This window comes from Lepidochelys olivacea (genome assembly GCF_965140295.1).
Source record: "Lepidochelys olivacea isolate rLepOli2 genome assembly, chromosome: 6".
Taxonomy (NCBI): Eukaryota; Metazoa; Chordata; order Testudines; family Cheloniidae; genus Lepidochelys; species Lepidochelys olivacea.
Window position 1 is genome coordinate 9863730 of NC_140416.1, and position 18737 is coordinate 9882466.

The 18737-nt window shown below is 45.9% G+C and overlaps 1 protein-coding gene and 1 long non-coding RNA gene across 3 annotated transcripts in view; one reads left to right on the forward strand and one right to left on the reverse strand.

Annotated features, from left to right (window-relative positions):
* The window catches only part of CLCF1 (cardiotrophin like cytokine factor 1), a 38543-nt gene extending 26097 nt beyond the window's left edge, over positions 1 to 12446 (reverse strand). The window contains exon 1 of one of the 2 annotated variants that reach the window (XM_084630401.1): positions 12307 to 12446. In XM_084630401.1, coding sequence (XP_084486527.1) covers positions 12307 to 12322 — 16 coding nt within the window. In that variant the 5' untranslated portion in view covers positions 12323 to 12446. Of the gene's footprint in view, positions 1 to 11412; positions 11730 to 12306 lie in introns of those variants that run through there. The other variant, XM_084630400.1, reaches the window with a different exon arrangement.
* LOC311521801 lies at positions 12280 to 15989 on the forward strand. Its single transcript, XR_014711971.1, has 2 exons — positions 12280 to 12365; positions 15745 to 15989. It is a non-coding gene; the product is annotated as an uncharacterized lncRNA (long non-coding RNA).
* Positions 15990 to 18737: the final 2748 nt, after the last annotated feature.

The following is an 18737-nucleotide window of genomic DNA, read 5'->3' on the forward strand; positions in this document are numbered from 1 at the left end:
CACAGTACTTATCTGGCTATCGAACCATGTAAGAATAGAGACCAAGATGCCCTATTGTAGCCAAGCATGAATGCTGCCATTAAAGAGAACATATCTGAGCTTGAAGGCTGCAATCAATACAGGAAACAGAATGCAAAAGAACTGAAACCATATGAGATTCCTGAACTCCCTTGTCCAAAGTTGGTGCAGTTCTAGTTGAACTTAACAGGGAAAGATTACCTCTTATTAATCAACTCCTACTTAATTATTTTTTAAATTGAACTGTTGCACAACATATCAAGTAACTATGTCATCCATCATTGTAAATTGCCCTTTGCACACCATAGGTTTCCAGATGAGTTAACAACAGAGGATGGTCCACAATTCACGAGTGACTTCTTTCTGCAATTGTCTTGGATTCTCAGTTCAAGCCCTTACCTTAATCAAAGGGGTTAGCTGAAAAGTCACTTCAGTATCAAAGGATGTGATTTAAGAAATCTCCTGATAGATCTAAGGGATCATAGAATCATAGAATATCAGGGTTGGAAGGGACCTCAGGAGGTCATCTAGTCCAACCCCCTGCTCAAAGCAGGACCAATCCCCAACTAAATCATCCCAGCCAGGGCTTTGTCAAGCCTGACCTTAAAAATATCTAAGGAAGGAGATTCCACCACCTCCCTAGGTAATGCATTCCAGTGTTTCACCCCCCTCCGAGTGAAAAAGTTTTTCCTAATATCCAACCTAAACCTCCCCCACTGCAACTTGAGACCATTACTCCTTGTTCTGTCATCAGCTACCACTGAGAACAGTCTAGATCCATCCTCTTTGGAACCCCCTTTCAGGTAGTTGAAAGCAGCTATCAAATCCCCCCTCATTCTTCTCTTCCGCAGACTAAACAATCCCAGTTCCCTCAGCCTCTCCTCATAAGTCATGTGTTCCAGTCCCCTAATCATTTTTGTTGCCCTCCGCTGGTCTCTTTCCAATTTTTCCACATCCTTCTTGTAGTGTGGGGCCCAAAACTGGACACAGTACTCCAGATGAGGCCTCACCAGTGTCGAATAGAGGGGAACGATCATGTCCCTCGATCTGCTGGGGTCTGTACTTAGCACTTAGGATACGCCAACGCACCTCTCAAAGCTTTATTAGAATTACCAAGTCAGAGACTCAAGGGCAGAAGGACAGATGCCTTAGTGGCAGCACCTAAGGAGCTTTGTGAGCCAAAGACAGAAAATACTATGACAGGCTCCCAAAAGTGACCCCTATTGCAAGTGGGAGTGAACGTTAGACTCCAAACAGAAAGTAGCTAGTAATGTACCGAAGCAACAGTTGCACCATCCACCCCAATGTCATAACCACCCTAAGGGCCAATCTGACAGGAGGCATTTAAACAATACCAAGGTGACACTGGCTCGCTGTTGATGTCCTCCCTTTAACACATTCAGAATGCTGTCAGCTCTTGAGTGCTGACAGAAGTAATGCATGCCCACTCAGTCACTGACAGTGAAAAACACCAGGAGTAGCAAAAACAGCTTCCCAGGGCAGATCTCCAGCAGGCTGACTAAAGAGGCCACCACGGAACAAGCTGTTCTGAGAACAAGAACACATAAAAAAGTCAAAGGAAAAACTAATCCCCAATGATCCCTCCTCTATCACATTCTCCTTCCTCTTTCCCACTCTCAGCCCCAGAGACCTCGTTCCATCCAGTCTCCTGACCCCCCCTCGGACCTACTCTCATGCTTGCTCTCAATCTCTCGCTCTCTCCAGCTCCTTCTCCTCACAATACAAACATGCATTGATCTCCCCTACTATAAAAGCCCCAGCCTTGACCCCACCTCTCCCTTCTCCCCTTCATCTCCAGATACATTGGGCATGCAGATTACACCCACAGTTTTAAGCTCTTTTCCTTCCTCTCCATTCTAGACCCCCTCCTACACACCACTGAAATAGCTCTCATCAAGAGCCCTAACAACCTCTTTATGGCCAAATTTCAGGGTCTCCACTCCAGCTTCCTCTTCCTAGATCTATCAGATGCCTTTGACATTGTCAGCTATTCTCTTCTTCTCCTTATCTTATCATCCCTGGGCTTTTCTGACTCTGTCCTATCCTGATTCTCCTTCAATAATCAGATCGCCCTGCCAGTGGCTCCTCCCCCTCCTCTCTCCCTTGCAGTGGCTCCTGGTTTTGTCCTTGATTCCCTCCTCTTCTCCCTTACTCCCTATCTCTGGATGAGCTTAGCTACAAACAAGGCTTTTACAACCATCTTGATGATGATGACCCACACCTCTCTCTCTAACCCAGACCTGTCTCCATCCATCCTATCTTTCTGACATCTCCTTGTGGATGACCAGCCAGCAATTCAAACTTAACATGGCCTAAACAGGGCTCCTGATCGCCTTTCCTCTCCCCTCCTTCTTTTTCTATTATGGTGGACAACACAACCATCCTCTCTGTCATTCATATTCATAACTCCAAATTCTTCCAGGACTCAGATTTCATCCTAGACCCACTCATCCAGGCCATGTCTCAATCTTGCCACTTCTTCCCCTGCAACATCTTAAAGGTCCAGCCTTTTCTCTCTGTACAGGCTACCAAAGTTCTTGTTCAGACTTTTGTCCTCTTATACCTTGATTACTGTAATATCCTCTCAGTCTCAATGCCTCCTGCCTTGCTCACTGTCACATTAATCCAGAATGTTGCCAGTAGGCTCATCTTCCTGGCCAGTCGTTCTGATCCTCTTGCCCACTTCTGTGTCCATCTCTGGCTCCCCTTTCTTCAAACACTAGGTTCTTGTCCTTACTGTTGTCCATCAATCAGCCCCACTCCACCTCTCCTGTAGAATTTCTTATCAAGGTTTATTCCTGCCTTTGCTCTGCCAGTGATACCAGTCTTGATTGTCTGAACATCTCTTTTTCCAACACTTTCTCACAGGCTGTCCTCTAGGCATGTGAAGGGCTCCCCATCAAAATTACTAAAGCCATCACCTTGTCCTTTGCAGGATCCCTCCTAAGAACCTACTTTGCCATGATGCCTACAAATCACTATCTTCCAGCATCAGCTAGGCTAATGGCCACCTATGACCACTGACGCTTCTGCGATTGATAATTTAAATCAACAGGAGTTGCCATGTTTGATCAGTGGCCTATCTTGCCCAGTATCCTGTCTCCAACAGTAGCCAGTAGCTGCTTCAGAGGAAGGATGTTTTCAGTGGGGAGTTATAGGATAACAAATCCCCAGGGAACGTCTCCTCTTAAGCCTCAATAGTTAGGCCTGATCTACACACAGAGTTGCAGTGATGTAACTCAAGGTGTAATTTTACAGCAATTTACTTAAACTGTCAAGCATTTAGGGATTAGGTCATGCCACCGAGTTGAAGGGTTTATATCTCTTACAAAATTCATGAGAATTTTTTAAAATATCTACTACTATAAATTCTAGATATTCTTATCTGTCTAAATGCCTGATCAGTTTTGAGTCCTGCTCAAGGGGATCTTGTAGCAGTGAGTTCCACAGGCTAAGTGTGAACTGTATGTAAAAGTAGTTCCTTTGATGTTTTCAATTTGCACCTTTCAGTTTCATGAATAGTCCCCTGTTCTTGTAGGAAAATGCCCCAGTCTCTATTGAAAGCCCTGTCTCTGAGATTACTTGGTCCCCCACAACTGTTTATTTATGCACTGCATATTGTCTGTATCTGAATTTGTGAGTGCTAGTGCAAAGACAGCCTAGAGGTTTGGAGCTTGGAGGTATAATTCACATCCTATGTAGACATGCACATGCTATCCCTACTTGTGCTAACATGCTAAAAATAGCAGTGTGGCCACAGTGGCACAGGTGGCAGCTTGCGCTAGCCATCCAACTCAAGTACATACCTAGGACCTGGGATGGGGCTGTACTTGGGCAGCTATGTGAACATACCCTTTGTCTGTACAGCACCTAGCACAATGAGGCCCTGAAAGCTGACTGGGGTCCTGATTGATGATACTGCAACAGAAATAATAAAGAGATGGCCATGTAAGAACATAAGAATGGCCCTACTTGGTCAGACCAAAGGTCCATCTATCCCAATATTCTGTCTTCCGACAGTGGCCAGTACCAGGTGCCGCAGAGGGAATGAACAGAACAGATAATCATCAAGTGATCCATCCCCTGTTGCCCATTCCCAGTTTCTGGCAAACAAAGGCTAGGGACACCATTCCTGCCTATCCTGGCTAATAGCCATTGATGGATCTATCCTCCATGAATTTATCTAGTTCTTTTTTGAACCCTGTTATGGTCTTGGCCTTCACAACATCCTCTGGCAAGGAATTCCACAGGTTGACTGTGCGTTGTGTGAAGAAATACTTCCTTTTATTTGTTTTAAACCTGCTGCCTATTAATTTCATTTGGTGAGCCCTAGTTCTTGTGTTATGAGAAGTAGTAAACAACACTTCCCTATCTCCTTTCTCTACACCAGTCATGATTTTATAGACCACAATCATACCTCCCCTTAGCCGTCTCTTTTCCAAGCTCAAAAGTCCCAGTCTTATTAATCTCTCCTCATAAGGAAGCCATTTCATACCCCTAATAAGTTTTGTTGCCCTTTTCTGAACCTTTTCCAATTCCAGTATATCTTTTTTGAGATGGGGTCACCACATCTGCACACAGTATTCAAGATGTTAGTGTACCATGGATTTATATAGAGGCAACATGATATTTTCTGTCCTATTATCTAACCCTTTCTTAATTATTCCCAGCATTCTGTTCGCTTTTTTGCCTGCCACTGCACATTGAGTGGATGTTTTCAGAGAACTATCTGCAATGATTCTGAGATCTTTTTCTTGAGTGGTAACAGCTAATTTAGACCCCATCATTTTGTATGTACAGTTGGGATTATGCTTCCCAATGTGCACTACTTTGCATTTATCAACATTAAATTTCATCTGCCATTTTGTTGCCCAGTCACTCAGTTTTGAGAGATCCTTTTGTAGCTCTTTGCAGTCTGCCTGGGTCTTAACTATCTTTAGTAATTTTGTATCTGCAAATTTTGCCACCTCACTGTTTACCCCTTTCCCCAGATCATTTATGAATATGTTGAATAGGTCCCAGAACAGACCCCTGGAGGACACCACTATTTACCTCTCTCCATTCTGAAAACTGACCATTTATACCTACCCTTTGTTTCCTATCTCTTAACCAGTTACCAATCCATGAGAGCACCTTCCCTCTTATCCCATGGCAGCTTACTTTGCGTAAGAGCCTTCGGTGAGGGACCTTGTCAAAGGCTTTCTGAAAATCTAAGTACACTATATCCACTGGCTCCCCTTGGTCCACATGCTTTTTGACCCCTTCAAAGAATTCTAGTAGATTGGTGAGGCATGATTTCCCTTTACTAAAATCATGTTGACTCTTCCTCAACAAATTATGTACATCTATACGTCTGACAATATTGTTCTTTATTATAGTTTCAAACAGTTTGCCTGGTACTGAAGTCAGGCTTACAGGCTTGTAATTGGAAGCCAGGTAGGCTCAGAGATGGCATTTATTGACAGGAGGCTGAATAGTCCTCTCATCTGTCTGGGGTTCAGCTGTCTCCCCTGACCTCCAGGCTAGGTGTTTCTATGTGGAATATTATAAATGGGATAAATGTCTCTGTGTTTGTTATTTTTGGCTGATATTTTATTTAATTTTCAACAAACAAAACATGGACTCACAGCCAGATGTAACAGCCACCACTGCAGTAACTGGCTACTGACCCTGTCATGTGACAGGGGAATTAACTCTTTGGAATCTTTACACGGTTCACACCACTCTGCTATCCACCAACACCACACACACAGGGAATCCCCATGGATATCCCTCTGCCTCCTGTAGCTATGACACTATTTGTAGGGAATCCCCTGGCTACCCCCATGGCCATGCGGCCTCCCTGGGGGAATCCCTGCAGATATCACAATAGCTCTTAAATTCCTGGCTGTATGCTGGGATTGAGGAGTATTGGCAGGGCTGTGTGTGTGGAGAGCCCAAGACTAGATTAGCTGGGGGCTATGGGTTGGAACTGATGGGCACCAACACAGCTGGGGCTATATGTTGGAGGAGGGGTGGTTGAACTCCAGGGATAGGATAGCATAGCAGGGAACCTGGTAGTTGGAATACATAGGCATCAGCAGAATTGTGTGTATAGGGAGCCCAGGGCTGGGATAACAGAGGGATCAGGACTGAGGGCAGTAGCAAAGTTTTGTAGGGGAAGTCCCCAACATGTTCTGTTTGCAATTGCCCAGTATTGTATGATCATGAAGGGAGTGATTCTGGTACAATCTGTGTGTCCGCAGGGGCCACATTCGTCTCTCATATGTCTGGCCTTTGTAGGGTATAGTAAGGGTTGGATGTTTTTTTTTTGGTTTGGTTTGGGGTTTTTTGCATTTTTTAGTTCCTATCATCATATACAGTACATTCCTCTGTGCATGTGTGAGTGAGTGTGTGAGACTAAGTGAATGAATGTGTGGGTGTGAATTAGTGTCCGAGTGTGAGGTTACTCCATGCCCCTCCTTTCCCTCTTCCCCCGTGCCTCATGTCCCCCCCCCCCCCAAGCACACACGCCCGTCGATACATTCGGAGCCTGCTCGCACTGATTGTTTACATCCTGTCTCCTCTATATGTTTATAAATATATCAGAGCACGGGAGACTCCAGCGAGGCCTGTAATTAGCTGGGCCTGGATTTCCCATCACCGGCTCCAGCCAGGAGCATGATGGAAACAAACTTGTTTAACATGGGTGCGCAGGCCCCTAATTCCATCCAGACCCGTGAGCCTGGGGAAAGGCACTTCCCAGCTCTCGCTCTCTCACTCCCCCCTGCCCCCACTGAGACACACAGACACAAATACACACAAACTGTGGTTGAGACACATACAAGTGGCAGAGAGAGACACACACAAACTGATTGAGACACACACCCACACACTGAGTCACACATTCATGCGTCTTGCCTACACCAGAATAATAACCCATTGCTGGCAATATTTCTCTTCCTCTGCAGCCTGCGCCCCAACATTCAATGACTTTGCCCTCATTCCCTTGCTCAGCATGGCCCATGCTCAATCCAAGCTGCTCATGTTTAACCTGTTCCTTGGGCAGATCCCAGGCCAGTGCCTGCAGCATCCCTTGATGGCCCTGAAACATATGGGCCAGGCCTGAACGCAGATAGCACTGCAGTAGATTCCCCTGCAGAGATCAGAGTGGAGGGGAAAAGACAGTGACGATGACAAGTGAAAGGGAGCCGAGCAACCAGGCCAGCCCAGATCATGCCCCCATGCCATGAATCAATGGGATCCTCCTGAGAAAGGCTACCAGACTTCCCCAGCTAACACTCACCAGCTCTCTACCCATACCTAGCACCTGAGGAACTCAAATTGCTCACACACAGTGGCCAAAGCCTCCCAGCTGCCCTGTGCCAAGTTCACTATCTTCACAGGGAGACACTGAGGCCCAGAGAGGGGAGGAGACCTGCTTTAGGGCACAGTGAATAAACAGAACACAACCCAGCTGTCCTGACTCAAACATTAGGGCATATTCCCTGCCTCACATGCCAGTCTGAGGATGAGAGAGGAGGGGAGAAAACCATGCAGAGGAATTTAGCAAACCACAGAAACCGTTGTGTCTCCCCTACCTCCTCTGCCAGCAGTAAAACTAACCTGGCTATGTCTTCACTGCAGAATTAACTACAGTTATCTACTCTGGAGTGAACTCCTCTTGAGTTAGGCTAGTTCAAGTGAGAGCAGTTAAGTTGTGAAATAACATTCCAGTTGCACAGAGCTGTCATGTTAGCTGCTGACAAGCTGGGCTAACTCGAGTGTAACCTATACTCCCTGACTGGTCAGCCAGCTTGAGCTGAAAGCACCACCACACTCAGTGAAGTGGTTTTGTGTGTGGACAGGACTCGAGTTAACTCTGCAGTGAAGACAGTTTCCTCCTATATGTGAGGAGAAGTTCACAATACACCACAAAACCAATTCCTAAAGTGGCTCGAGTTAATGAGGCTCAAAGAACCCTTTGATATGCCCCGGAAACCATAGTGCCAAACATGTGTAACTGCCATGCCAATGTGGACATGGCTACTGGGAATGAGGCGTGTGCAGCTCTGCAGTGTGGACAAACGCAAGTGGGCTTGGCAAACCCAGACCCAGGTACAATCTGCAGTGTAGACATACCCCTAGTATCCCCCAATCTCCATGCTGCTAGCGGCAAAGCTAAGCCAAGTGTTTGAGAGTAAGTACAGGAAATGTGTACCTCTGTGTATGTGTGCATAAGCATGTAAGTGTATGTGAATGTGTGTTTGTGTGAGTATGCAAGTATGCACATGTGAAGACATACATGCATGAGTAGGGGAGTGTGTCTGGCATTCAGGTATGTGCGCGTGCTTATGTGTGCTTGCATGCAAGCATCTGCACTCACATGAGTACATGTGCACATGCATGAGCATGCAAATGTGAGCGTGTGTGCTCATGTTAGGGAGTGCACATGCAAGAGTGCGTGAGTGCGGAGACATCAGCCTGTGTGGTCATGTGAGCGTCAGCCTGTGTGGTCATGTGTACATACATGAGTGTATGAGTGGGAACATGCCAGCATGTGTGCATGGATAAGAATGCAAGTGGGAGCATCTCAGCATGTATGCACATGTGAGCGTGTATGCACATGCATGACTGTATGAGTGGGAGTATGTCAGCATGAATGAGCCTGCAAATGTCAGCATGTCAGCATGTGAGCACAAGCATGAGCATTGTGAGTTGGACCATGTGCGTATTGCAAGCAAATATATGTGAGCATGAGCATGTGAGTGTGAGCGTGTCAGCATGTGTGCTTATGCGAGTGTGTGCGCAGGCCTGAACTTGCAAGTGGCAGCATGTCAGTGTGTATGCTCATGTAAGCGTGTGTGTACATGAATGAGCGTGCGAGTGAGAGCATGTCAGCATGTGTGCTCAGGCAAGCATGTTGTGCAGGCATATAAGATGTGCCTGTCTGGATTAGCCCACCCGCCTGTGCGGCTGGAACCCAGACTCTAACAGTGGTCACGACCTGTGCTCTCTAAGCCATTTCTCAAGCATCCTCCCGAGTCAGACCCTTCACACAATGTCCTTTGTCTCTCTGATGGTTCATCGGGCTGGCCCTGGCCCTGCCATGTGCCTCTACTCACTCACCCATGGCCAGTTTGCAGACCAGTCTTGCTGTTGATTTCAGTGGAGTCAGGTCAGGGCTGGGATGGGATGGGTAGGTCCCCCCTTGAGCAAACTTAGTGTCTGGTTGTCAACCTCAGCGCAGCTACCCTGGGGATAGCAAGGGAGGAAGCACTAGAGTGGTCAGGGCTCCAGCTTCTCCAGGTCAGTGTCCTGAAGCCATGCCCTGAGTAGGGCACATGCATGCGTGCGCACAGCATGCATACACACAGACCTTGGTGACACGGTGCTAAAATGGGTGCTGAATAACTTCAGATGCAACCTGTGGTTTCTGTTTGTGCTGTTGCAGATCCCGCCTCGCATGCGGATTGGAGTTGGTGTGTTTCCACCTGTTTGCCTGTGTTTATGTTGGCATAGGTGTATGTGTGAATGAGAGAGTTTGCCAGTGCGTCCACCTCTGTGTGTGCATGTATGTGAAAGAGTTTTCCTGTGTGTGTATATAGAGGATGTGTGCAGGGGAGTTTGCATGTGTGCGTGTGTGTGAGAGTTTGCCTCTGTGTGTGTGTATGTGTCTGTGTGTGTGTGCTGGCGTATGTACATGTGTGCACCAGTGTGTGTGCATGTGTGTATGAGAGAAAAACTGCCTTGTGAGTGTAGGTGCAGGTACAGTGGGGAAGGGTTTTAATTTATGGAAAAATGTGCCACTTAGCAGGGAATAAATCCTCCCCAAAGCCAGTCCCGTAAGGAGAGCCCTTTGCATTTCCCTTTGGAGGCTTTTTTTGGTCTGTGGCTAATGCAGCCCAGATGTGCGCAGGGGCTGTGCCCTCGCAGCGCCTTCCAAATAGGAGCTGGGTACATCGATTCCTGTCAGGATCCAAGTGTTTCTGATGAGTGACAAAGCCGAGGGGCTTTGAAGCTCCAAGCTTCACAGCTCATTCTAGGACTCATTCCCTTCCCTTCTCCCCAAAGACAGAGAAAATCCAACTTCCCCTAGCATCATGTACTTGGGGAGACAGAATGGGATGGGGACAAGGTGGGATTTTGCTAGACACTTGCCCTTCTCCATCTCCCCTTCCTCTGTATATTATTCTTCTTCCATTTCTCAGTTTGTCTTTCCCTCCTCAATCCGCCCAGAGATTTTCGTTGTTCCGCACTCTTGGCCAAGAAATAGCCCTTGCCAGCTACAGACCAGACAGACAGACAGACAGCATGTTTCTTGGGATTGTGCATGGAGAATTTGGACTTCTAGTCCTCAGAGACCTGAAGGAGCAAATCCTGCCCTAGGGTTTCATTCGGTCTGTCTTGGGTCTTGGTAGATAGATCCATTAAGTCTTTCTGTCCTCACACTTTCTGGCCCTTCTCTCCCACTTTCCCCACTATGCCCTTCCTGACTCACTCCAGCACCTCCAGTCTGGAACAAAAAATGAACAGAAATTTTTTTGTTTTTCAAATAACTGACTCCATCCAAGGAGGAGAATCTCACCTCATCCCATGCAACAAATCTAACAGCACAATTGTCAAAAGAGCGAGTCCAGGAAAGTCAAGATTTTGACCTTTTAAGGGTTGTTTTTACAATTTTATTTTATTTTAATGGCAACCTCTTTCCCAGAAAGCTTGCAGTATAGTCTGCAAAACACAAAACCCCTACTGCTTATACAATTACACCCTCCACACTCTGGGGCTGTTCCTTTCCTTGAAAACATTTTTTGCTCCCCCACAAAGAGGCACTTTTCTAACTAGGTTTCAAATGTTAAAACTCCAAAGATTAACACAAACACAAACAAAAAGTCCTTCACAACCAAGAAAAGCTCTGGAGAATTTTGAAGGGGGAGTGCATGCCTTCCAAAGAGGGGTATTTCCTCAGTGTCCCTGAAACCTAGCTTCAATGTCCTTTAAAAAATGTAGTCTATTTTAGCAACCAAACCCTTTCTCTTTTTTTTGGTGTAAGTGCTTAAATCAAGCCATAGGGGAAAAAAAATCTTTCTGCTCTAAATCCTGGTGACTTTCATTTTCCTCTTCTCTCTGTCAGTCCTGGATTTTAATTCTCCGTGCTAAGCGGCATTTCCCCCACAGTAATCACAAACATGCATGGAAAAGAGAGAACGAGAGAAAGCAAAGAAAAAAAAAGGGGGCAAAGTCTTAAATCAATCACAAAGCCAGACAGACGTTTTAATCAAATCAAATTAGAATCAGCAGCGGTTCAGAAAAGAAAAACACGACACGCACAGCGAGACCCCCGCCCCTACACCCCCATCCCCTGCCAAAATAGTAGAGACGCTTCAGTCTTACCTGAAATCTCCCCAGCAACATATAGCATAGTAGACTCAGATTGTGGGGTTGGGGTGGGGGAAGGAAGGCTGCAGAATTTGTTCAAAAGAAATCAAACTTTTTGGTTAGTTATTACTCTAAACCCAAAGCCCCAAGCGAATGGCGAAGCCTCCCTTTCTCCCTGATCGTTCTGCCCTGTTTCTCTCTCTCTCTCTCTCTCTTTTTTTCCTCTTCCCTATTTGTTTTGGTTTGTGTTTGCTTGGGTGTTAGGTGGAAAAAGCTGTCTCGGATATTTTTTTTTGGTGTGTGTGTGTGCGCAAAGTTTTAAACATGCTCTCTCGCTCTCTCCCCCTTTCCACCTCCCTTGATTTGCTCTTTTGATTGGTGTCCAGGAATGCAAGAATAAAAAAAATTGCATACACCCTCTCTCCAAGCTGCTTGCTTTTTTTTTTTTTTAAATTCAAGTGTTAAGCAGAACCAGGTTGCTTTCAAGAATGTATTTGATGCAATTGTACACAAAACCAGGCTCCATTCATTTTTCTCTCTTTCCCCTCCTCCCACCCTTGGCTCTTCAGCTTTGGGCAAAGGTAGGAAGCTATGGAACTAAAGGGCGACGTGCTTTTCTGAAAGCAAGAGGAGGAGGGAAAAAAGAGACATTTTAAAAATATATCTTAGAGGATAGGGGGCAATGCCACCCCTTTCACACACACCCCAGATCTTTGGATGTTGTAAAGCTTTTGTTAGAGGCATTTTGGAAAGAGATTGCGGAAAATTAAAGAGTGTTTCCCAAAGAGTTGTGGGTGGAGGGCGCGCTGGGTGGGGAGGGGAGATGGGACGCAGCAGGCAAGGAGGAGGGGGAGGGCTGACTTCCCTTTGGAGAAGGGGAGGTTGGGAAAGGTGCAGAGGTCTCCCTACCTGCTCTGAAATCCATTTGGTAAAGCCAAAGCTACACTCAGGACTTGCAGCCCTTCAAGGTAGGTTTGTGATTTAGTGCTTCCTTTCTCCAAGGGGGCTGCACAGAGTCTGCGGTCCTTTATTTTTGGCCAGGATTAATAATCCCATTTGCCAATCCCACTCATTTAGGGTTTGGTTTGGGTTGGTGTGTGGTTTTCTTTCTTTAGCCCTCTTTTTTTTTCCTGACGTGTAAAGCTTTAACCACAAGCTGAAACACCAGTCCCTGAGGGGGGGGGGTATAAAGGGGGGGAGAGGAGGAGAGGTAGAGGCAGATTGGTTATTCTCTTTTCTACAAAATAAAGTTTTAGTAGGAGGGGGTGAAGTAAGTATGCGGTGCCACCCTGTGTCAGAAACGTTGGAGTGTCAGAGAGATGGAGGGGGTGGTGAGTGAGAGAAGGGTACAGTCAGAGAAAGATGGAGAGAGAGAGAGAAAGAAGGAAAGATACAGACAGATGGAAAGAAATAAAAAGGAAAGAGAGACATATACAAATATACATAGACAACAGAAGGGAAAAAAGGAAGGAAAGATAGATAGACAGACAGACAGAAGCTGTCTCAGTCTCTCTTCTACTTTCTATAATGTTCAGCCCACCTCTCCTCTTTTTCTCTCTTCCTCACATTCCAGAATTTTTTTAAAAAAAGTTTTGCCCATAAGAAAAAAACCTACAAGCCAAAAGGCAGCCCTCTGCCCTTGCCCCAGCCCAAATGCCAGACACTGGACTTGGAAAAGTGATGCTGGTTCATTCATTTTTTTTCTCCCCTTTCTGCTGACTTTTCATAGAAAACAAAATACAGTTGATTTTTGGGTTGTTGTTTTTTTTTGTAAATTGTTTTCTCTAAACAAGAGAGAAAGGAAGCCGCGTGCAGTGGTTTAGTCATCCGCAGGTGACTAACCCTGCTAAGCATTTCACCAGGCGACAGACACCAGAATGGGATGGATGGGGGTGAGTGCAAATATTTTGATGAAAGGAGAGTTGTGGGCTTTCTGGGGGGTGGAATTCTGAGTTCCCACCCTCCCTCCTCACTAAAGTTCACACGTTTTCTATTTTTCATTCATTCATTCTTTCTTTCTCCCTTTGTGTGTTTGTGTGCGTGGGGGGTGTTAGATTTGTGATTCATTAATCAGCAAAAGGCATCATAGCCCCATTTCAACAGAAGACCTTTCAACTGCATATTGTGACTCAGCACTGGGCTCCAACTTTGTAAAAAGTTAGATGCAGAGGCAGCTTTCCCATCTGCTTGGTGGTATTTTTCAAAATAAATGTCTCTGCATTCAAAATTTGAAATATTTAAAAATTAAAAGTATTTTGCTAAATCTAAATGCAGCAGAATAAATATTTCCACCCTAAAACAGGTGACCAGTGTCCAAAAAGACGTCATCCCTTCCTCCAGGAATATTTTATGTACAATAAATACTTATGTAACACACACATACATGTTATATACAAATACACACACACACAATGTAAATTTAAATGCATTTAAAAGTCTAATAGGTTCAGCAGACATTTATACAGTCATCATTCTGTTTCTCCCTTGTTTTGCATTTACACATACATTTGTGTATGCACAAGAACTACATAATGATATGGGCCCTATCCTGCAGTCCTTCCTCTGGCAAAATTCCCATTCACCAGTTTGCAAAATACATACAAAACTCATTGCAGTATTGTGTAGCACTGGTGTCCAAGTTCAGTGAGTTTTTCCTCTCTGAACAACTGCTCTGGTGAATGACATAAAAAGCTTCAAGATCTCTGTAAAAACTCAGTTTTGTTTGGTTTTAGCAGTCTGGTTTAATATATATGCGTGACTTTTTTTCTTAAAAGATTTTCAAACAAGAATATTTATTTTTTGCATAGTGCAACAACTAAAAAAAGTTTATTTTCAATTAGCCTCATTTATGGGACAAGCTTTGCTCTTGGTGTCTCTGTAAACTAGATGAGAGCTTTGGAAATAAATTTTACATTTAAAATAAACTATCAAATGTTATTAAACTTGGTATGTTGCAGATACGGGAAAAGCAAAAAAATCCAAAATAAAAACCAGACAAAAAAATCCAAAACCGTGTTTATTCACATTAGTAAATATTTACATTTTTTTCAAACAAGAAAAGAAGGGAGAGCTTTTTGTTCTGTAGAACAAAATACAATCAATGGATCCAAAATTATTTTCATTTGTGAACCATACTTGTTGCTGTTATTGTTAAAACGTTATTAGGATTTATACTTTGTGGAAAAGGAAAAAACTATTACAATCCTTTTAACTTGGGGTGAGGGGATGCATTCATTTTTGCAAGTTTTCTCTTAATGCTTTGTGTAAAACAAAGGCACTTATGGTCACAACTTGTGTTAGATTTTTAAACAGTGCCTGCAGCTCCCAAAAGATAAAACTCAAAATTAGTTTAAAATACAATCAGGGTTTTTAAACCTCCCAATATTGCAACATTTTTGTTTGAAAATTCTTCAACTAGTTTTTCTCTTTGGTGGTAGTCACCATAAGAGTGTGAATAACTCAAGTTTTCTGCCATTTCTTAAACAGGAATCCTGCTATCATTTACAACTTGTTTATGTATAATCATTTATATACACATGTGTATATTGATTTATGTAACAAATACACACAAACAGATTTAAGTGAGTCTAAATTGCAAAACAGACAATGATATTAATATTTACAACACAAATACTGACATATTTATGTACATTTCTGTATTTCTTTTTAGATAAACACAATTCTAAGTGTGTAATATGTACACATACACCCCCAATATCCTTATTCCACCCCATGTTTTTATTAGATACACAGTATCTGACTGTAGGGAAATGTAGGTTACAGGCTGGTTAAAATGGGGGATTGTTTCCTTTGCAACATTAACAGGCAAAATGTGAGCCCAAAATGCACGTCTCAAATTGTGTTTGTTTCATTCTCAATCCAAGGGAATGCCTTTTTTAAAAAAACTGCTCAGAGCTGGTAGGCAGGAATGGGGCAGTGAGTTATGCCACCAGGAAAGCTTTGGAGACCCACTGATATTGCTGAGCAATTACAGACAAGGAAATTCTTTTCTTGGCTTCAGAAAACTGGGGGTTTACCCTTCCGCAGAGGGAAATTGAACAACACTAGCTTTCAGCATACATGTCTGCCAGCCACAGGTAACAAGAGACAGAGGGAGGGGAGCGGGAAAAGAAAAGAAAAGTGTAGGTGCCTCTTTGTAAGGTTCCCCAATTCCACTCTTTTCTTCAGGACTAAATCACACCCTATACCCCTGTAATACCCAGGGAGGTGGGGGTGGAATCCCCAGTAACCTAGAACAAGCTCTCTGAATGGGGGAGATATGTGGGGGAGAAATCCCATTATTTGTCATTTCTCTATTTGGCTTTTGCTTTGTTTTCTGGCTTTCAGATGAAGGGGCAGAGGGATAGACAGAGCAAGGGCTGAAGAACAAACTTTGAAAGCTAGAAGCAATTCCTTCCTCAGGCACAGACTGACTGAATTGGGGTCTTTTTGCTTTTACCAAAAGGAGCTGCTTCCCAGTTCCGGTCAAACAGACACTGCCGCGATTGCAGCCCTGAGACAGAGCAAGAGAAGCTCACTGGATTAGTTTAATAAATTATCTTCTCATCCCAATAAAGTTACTGAAACTGACAGTCACTTTGTCCTTCCTGAAGCCTCTGCCCCTCCTTCACCCAACATAGAGAAAAGTCCCTCCCTGGGAGATGTGGTATCGCAGTACCAGAGCTTTGGAAGTAGGATCACCCTCAGCCCCTCTCATAGATTCATAGATACTAAGGTCAGAAGCGACCATTATGATCATCTAGTCCGACCTCCTGCACAACGCAGGCCACAGGATCTCACCCACCCACTCCTGCGAAAAACCTCTCACCTATGGCTGAGCTATTGAAGTCCTCAAATCGTAGTTTAAAGACTTCACTTTGCTCTGGCTGGTATAATCTGCTGTAAGGATGCCCCAGTTTATATCCAAGCGATGGGGGTGGGGGGTAAGAGGCTCAGTCCCAAGGCTCTAGGTGAGGGACAGCACTGTGGGGGAAGCTCTCTCAACCCCCACCCCTGCCTGGCTATTTCCTTTATACCCCAACCTTCACTGCATCAGGGACCCCATCCCACCCCAGACATTCCCCCAACCTTGGGGACCATCTCCCATGGATGCTCCCCTCTCCACTATTTAAGCACCATAGATGCTCAACCAGTCCTGTGTAGTTCCTTGTGCGTGTCAATATGGGACAGTCCCACCAACGGTGTATTTCTGCCTGGCCTTCTTAGTGGTGCTGCAGGGTATTTGGCCTCCCCTTCCAGCAGGCTGGTAGGGAAGCCCCCTCTAGCTAATAGCTGGAGAAAGAAGCACTTAAGTCTCCTGTGTCCAGAGGTCACCATGATGCAGCCATAATCTTTGGGAGCTGAAACACCTGAGCCAAAGGTCATGTAGCTGTCTGCAGTCTTGCTGTCTTGGGTGCAAGAGCTAGGCTGGAGACTAAGGGTCTAGATACTCTGCAAATGGGAGCATGCTTGCCAGTGTGGGCAGATAGATGTTCTAGCTCTGCTCGAGCTAGTCCGATGAAAATACTAGTGTGGCCATGGCAGCACTGGTGGCAACTCAGGCTAGCCTCCTGAGAATGTACCCAGGGGGTTGGGCGGGTCTGTACTCAGGTGGCTAGCCTGAGCTACTCCTTGACCACACTATTATATTTAGTGTAATAGCTCGAGCAGAGCTAGTGCGTGACACTCCCAGTTACAGTGTAGATATACCATAAAAGGGGTCCTTCCCAGCCTTCCTTGGCACCACGTGGGGCTGATGCTGCTGTGTTTTGCAGGGAAAGGGCTCTGGGCTGGAGAAATTGGGGCTCACAATAAACTGCCTCCCCGTGGCTGGGTGGGAAGTGGTAGCTGATGGGGCAACCATGTGGGGGCTTGGTTCCCTGAGCCCAATCAAGTGCCATCCTGACCCTTGTCTGTGGGGCTGCCTGGAGCAGTGGTGGGGCTGTTAGAGTGGAGGAGAGAGGAAAGCCCTTCCTCACACAGGGAGAGAGCTTCCTACTCCTCCCCAAGCAGTCCCAGGCACTGTCTGGATCCTCCCCATTTTGGGGGTGTTAACAAGGAAAGCTGGGTCTGGGCAGGTTCCAGCCTGGACATGGCTATTGGCACTGAGGCTTTGTTTGGCAGGGTCTGGGATGAGCAACAGGTTTGAGATGGGGGCCAGCTGGCCCCATCCGTCATGCTAGGCCTCTCAACAGCCTTGGAGCTGGTGGGCTGGAGCTGCCCTGCAGACAAGAGCTGATGGGAGGGTCACCCCTCCAAAGCCCCGCCCACCTTCTGGGCTCTTTGTATATCCCAGAGGGCTCTTCGGCAGATTATGTCTAAGAATAGGGTAGAGCATCTCTGGTATGTGGGTCACGTGGGTGATACTTGGATGCCCCATGGCCCTGGCTGCTTCAGACTCTGTCTGGATGAAACTGTTGGTAGCACTGCTGGTGGCAGGTTTCAAGGCTGCTCCCTCCCCTTCCAACAGATTAGAAGCAGGAAGCTGGGCTTAGAACCTTGGTGTTGCTTCTCACTGGGATTTCTCCACAGAGAGCCCTTGGAGCTGGTCGGCTAACTTGGAGTCTGTAAAGCTCATTCCCTGTTGTTCCCTCCCAGCTGGCAGACAGCACTCTTCTCATACCTGTGCAGTAGCAGGTTCCCCCCGCTGCCCTTGGCTCCTTACAATTCTCCCTCAGGAGGCATTACAATGGAACTCTCCATTTCTACTCAGGCCATTTCAGTCCTTCCCCTTTGAGGCCATTACAGAGCTCACAAAGTGTAACCCAGGGCTGCTGTTCCAGCTCTGCCCATTGGGATGCCAACCAATAGACATGGCTGCCAGCCCAGGGTCAGAGCTGCCATCCCATCCCATCCATTGGGGCATCAGCCCGGAGTCATGGCCACTGTTTCAGTCCAGCCCGATTGGGGCACCAGCCCAGGATTTTGGCCACCATTCCAGTCCTGCCCATCGGGCACTAGCCTGGGTCACAGCCACTGTTCCAAGCCCAGCTCTTGGGGTGCTAGTGGAAGAGGCCATTGTTTACAGAAGGCTTCCCAGTCCTGTCTGCTCTATTACAATGGGCTGAGTCATTTCCTGTGGGCTGCTCTCCTCTTTCCTATCCAGTGCTCAGCCCATGGAGCAACTCACAACATCTAGTGAAGGGTATTTTTAGGAAAGGAGGTAGATATACCCCATGCCAACAAGGGCAACTGAACCTGCAAGGCTGTTTCCCTAAGGCACTGAGACCCAGCAATGTCCCAAGAGCCTCCTGATCCAGCAGGCCCAGGGATGGCAGCAGATACTGAGTGATGATTACAGACCAGCCCTGTGAGGGGGTGACTCCAAGTGTCCTGATCTA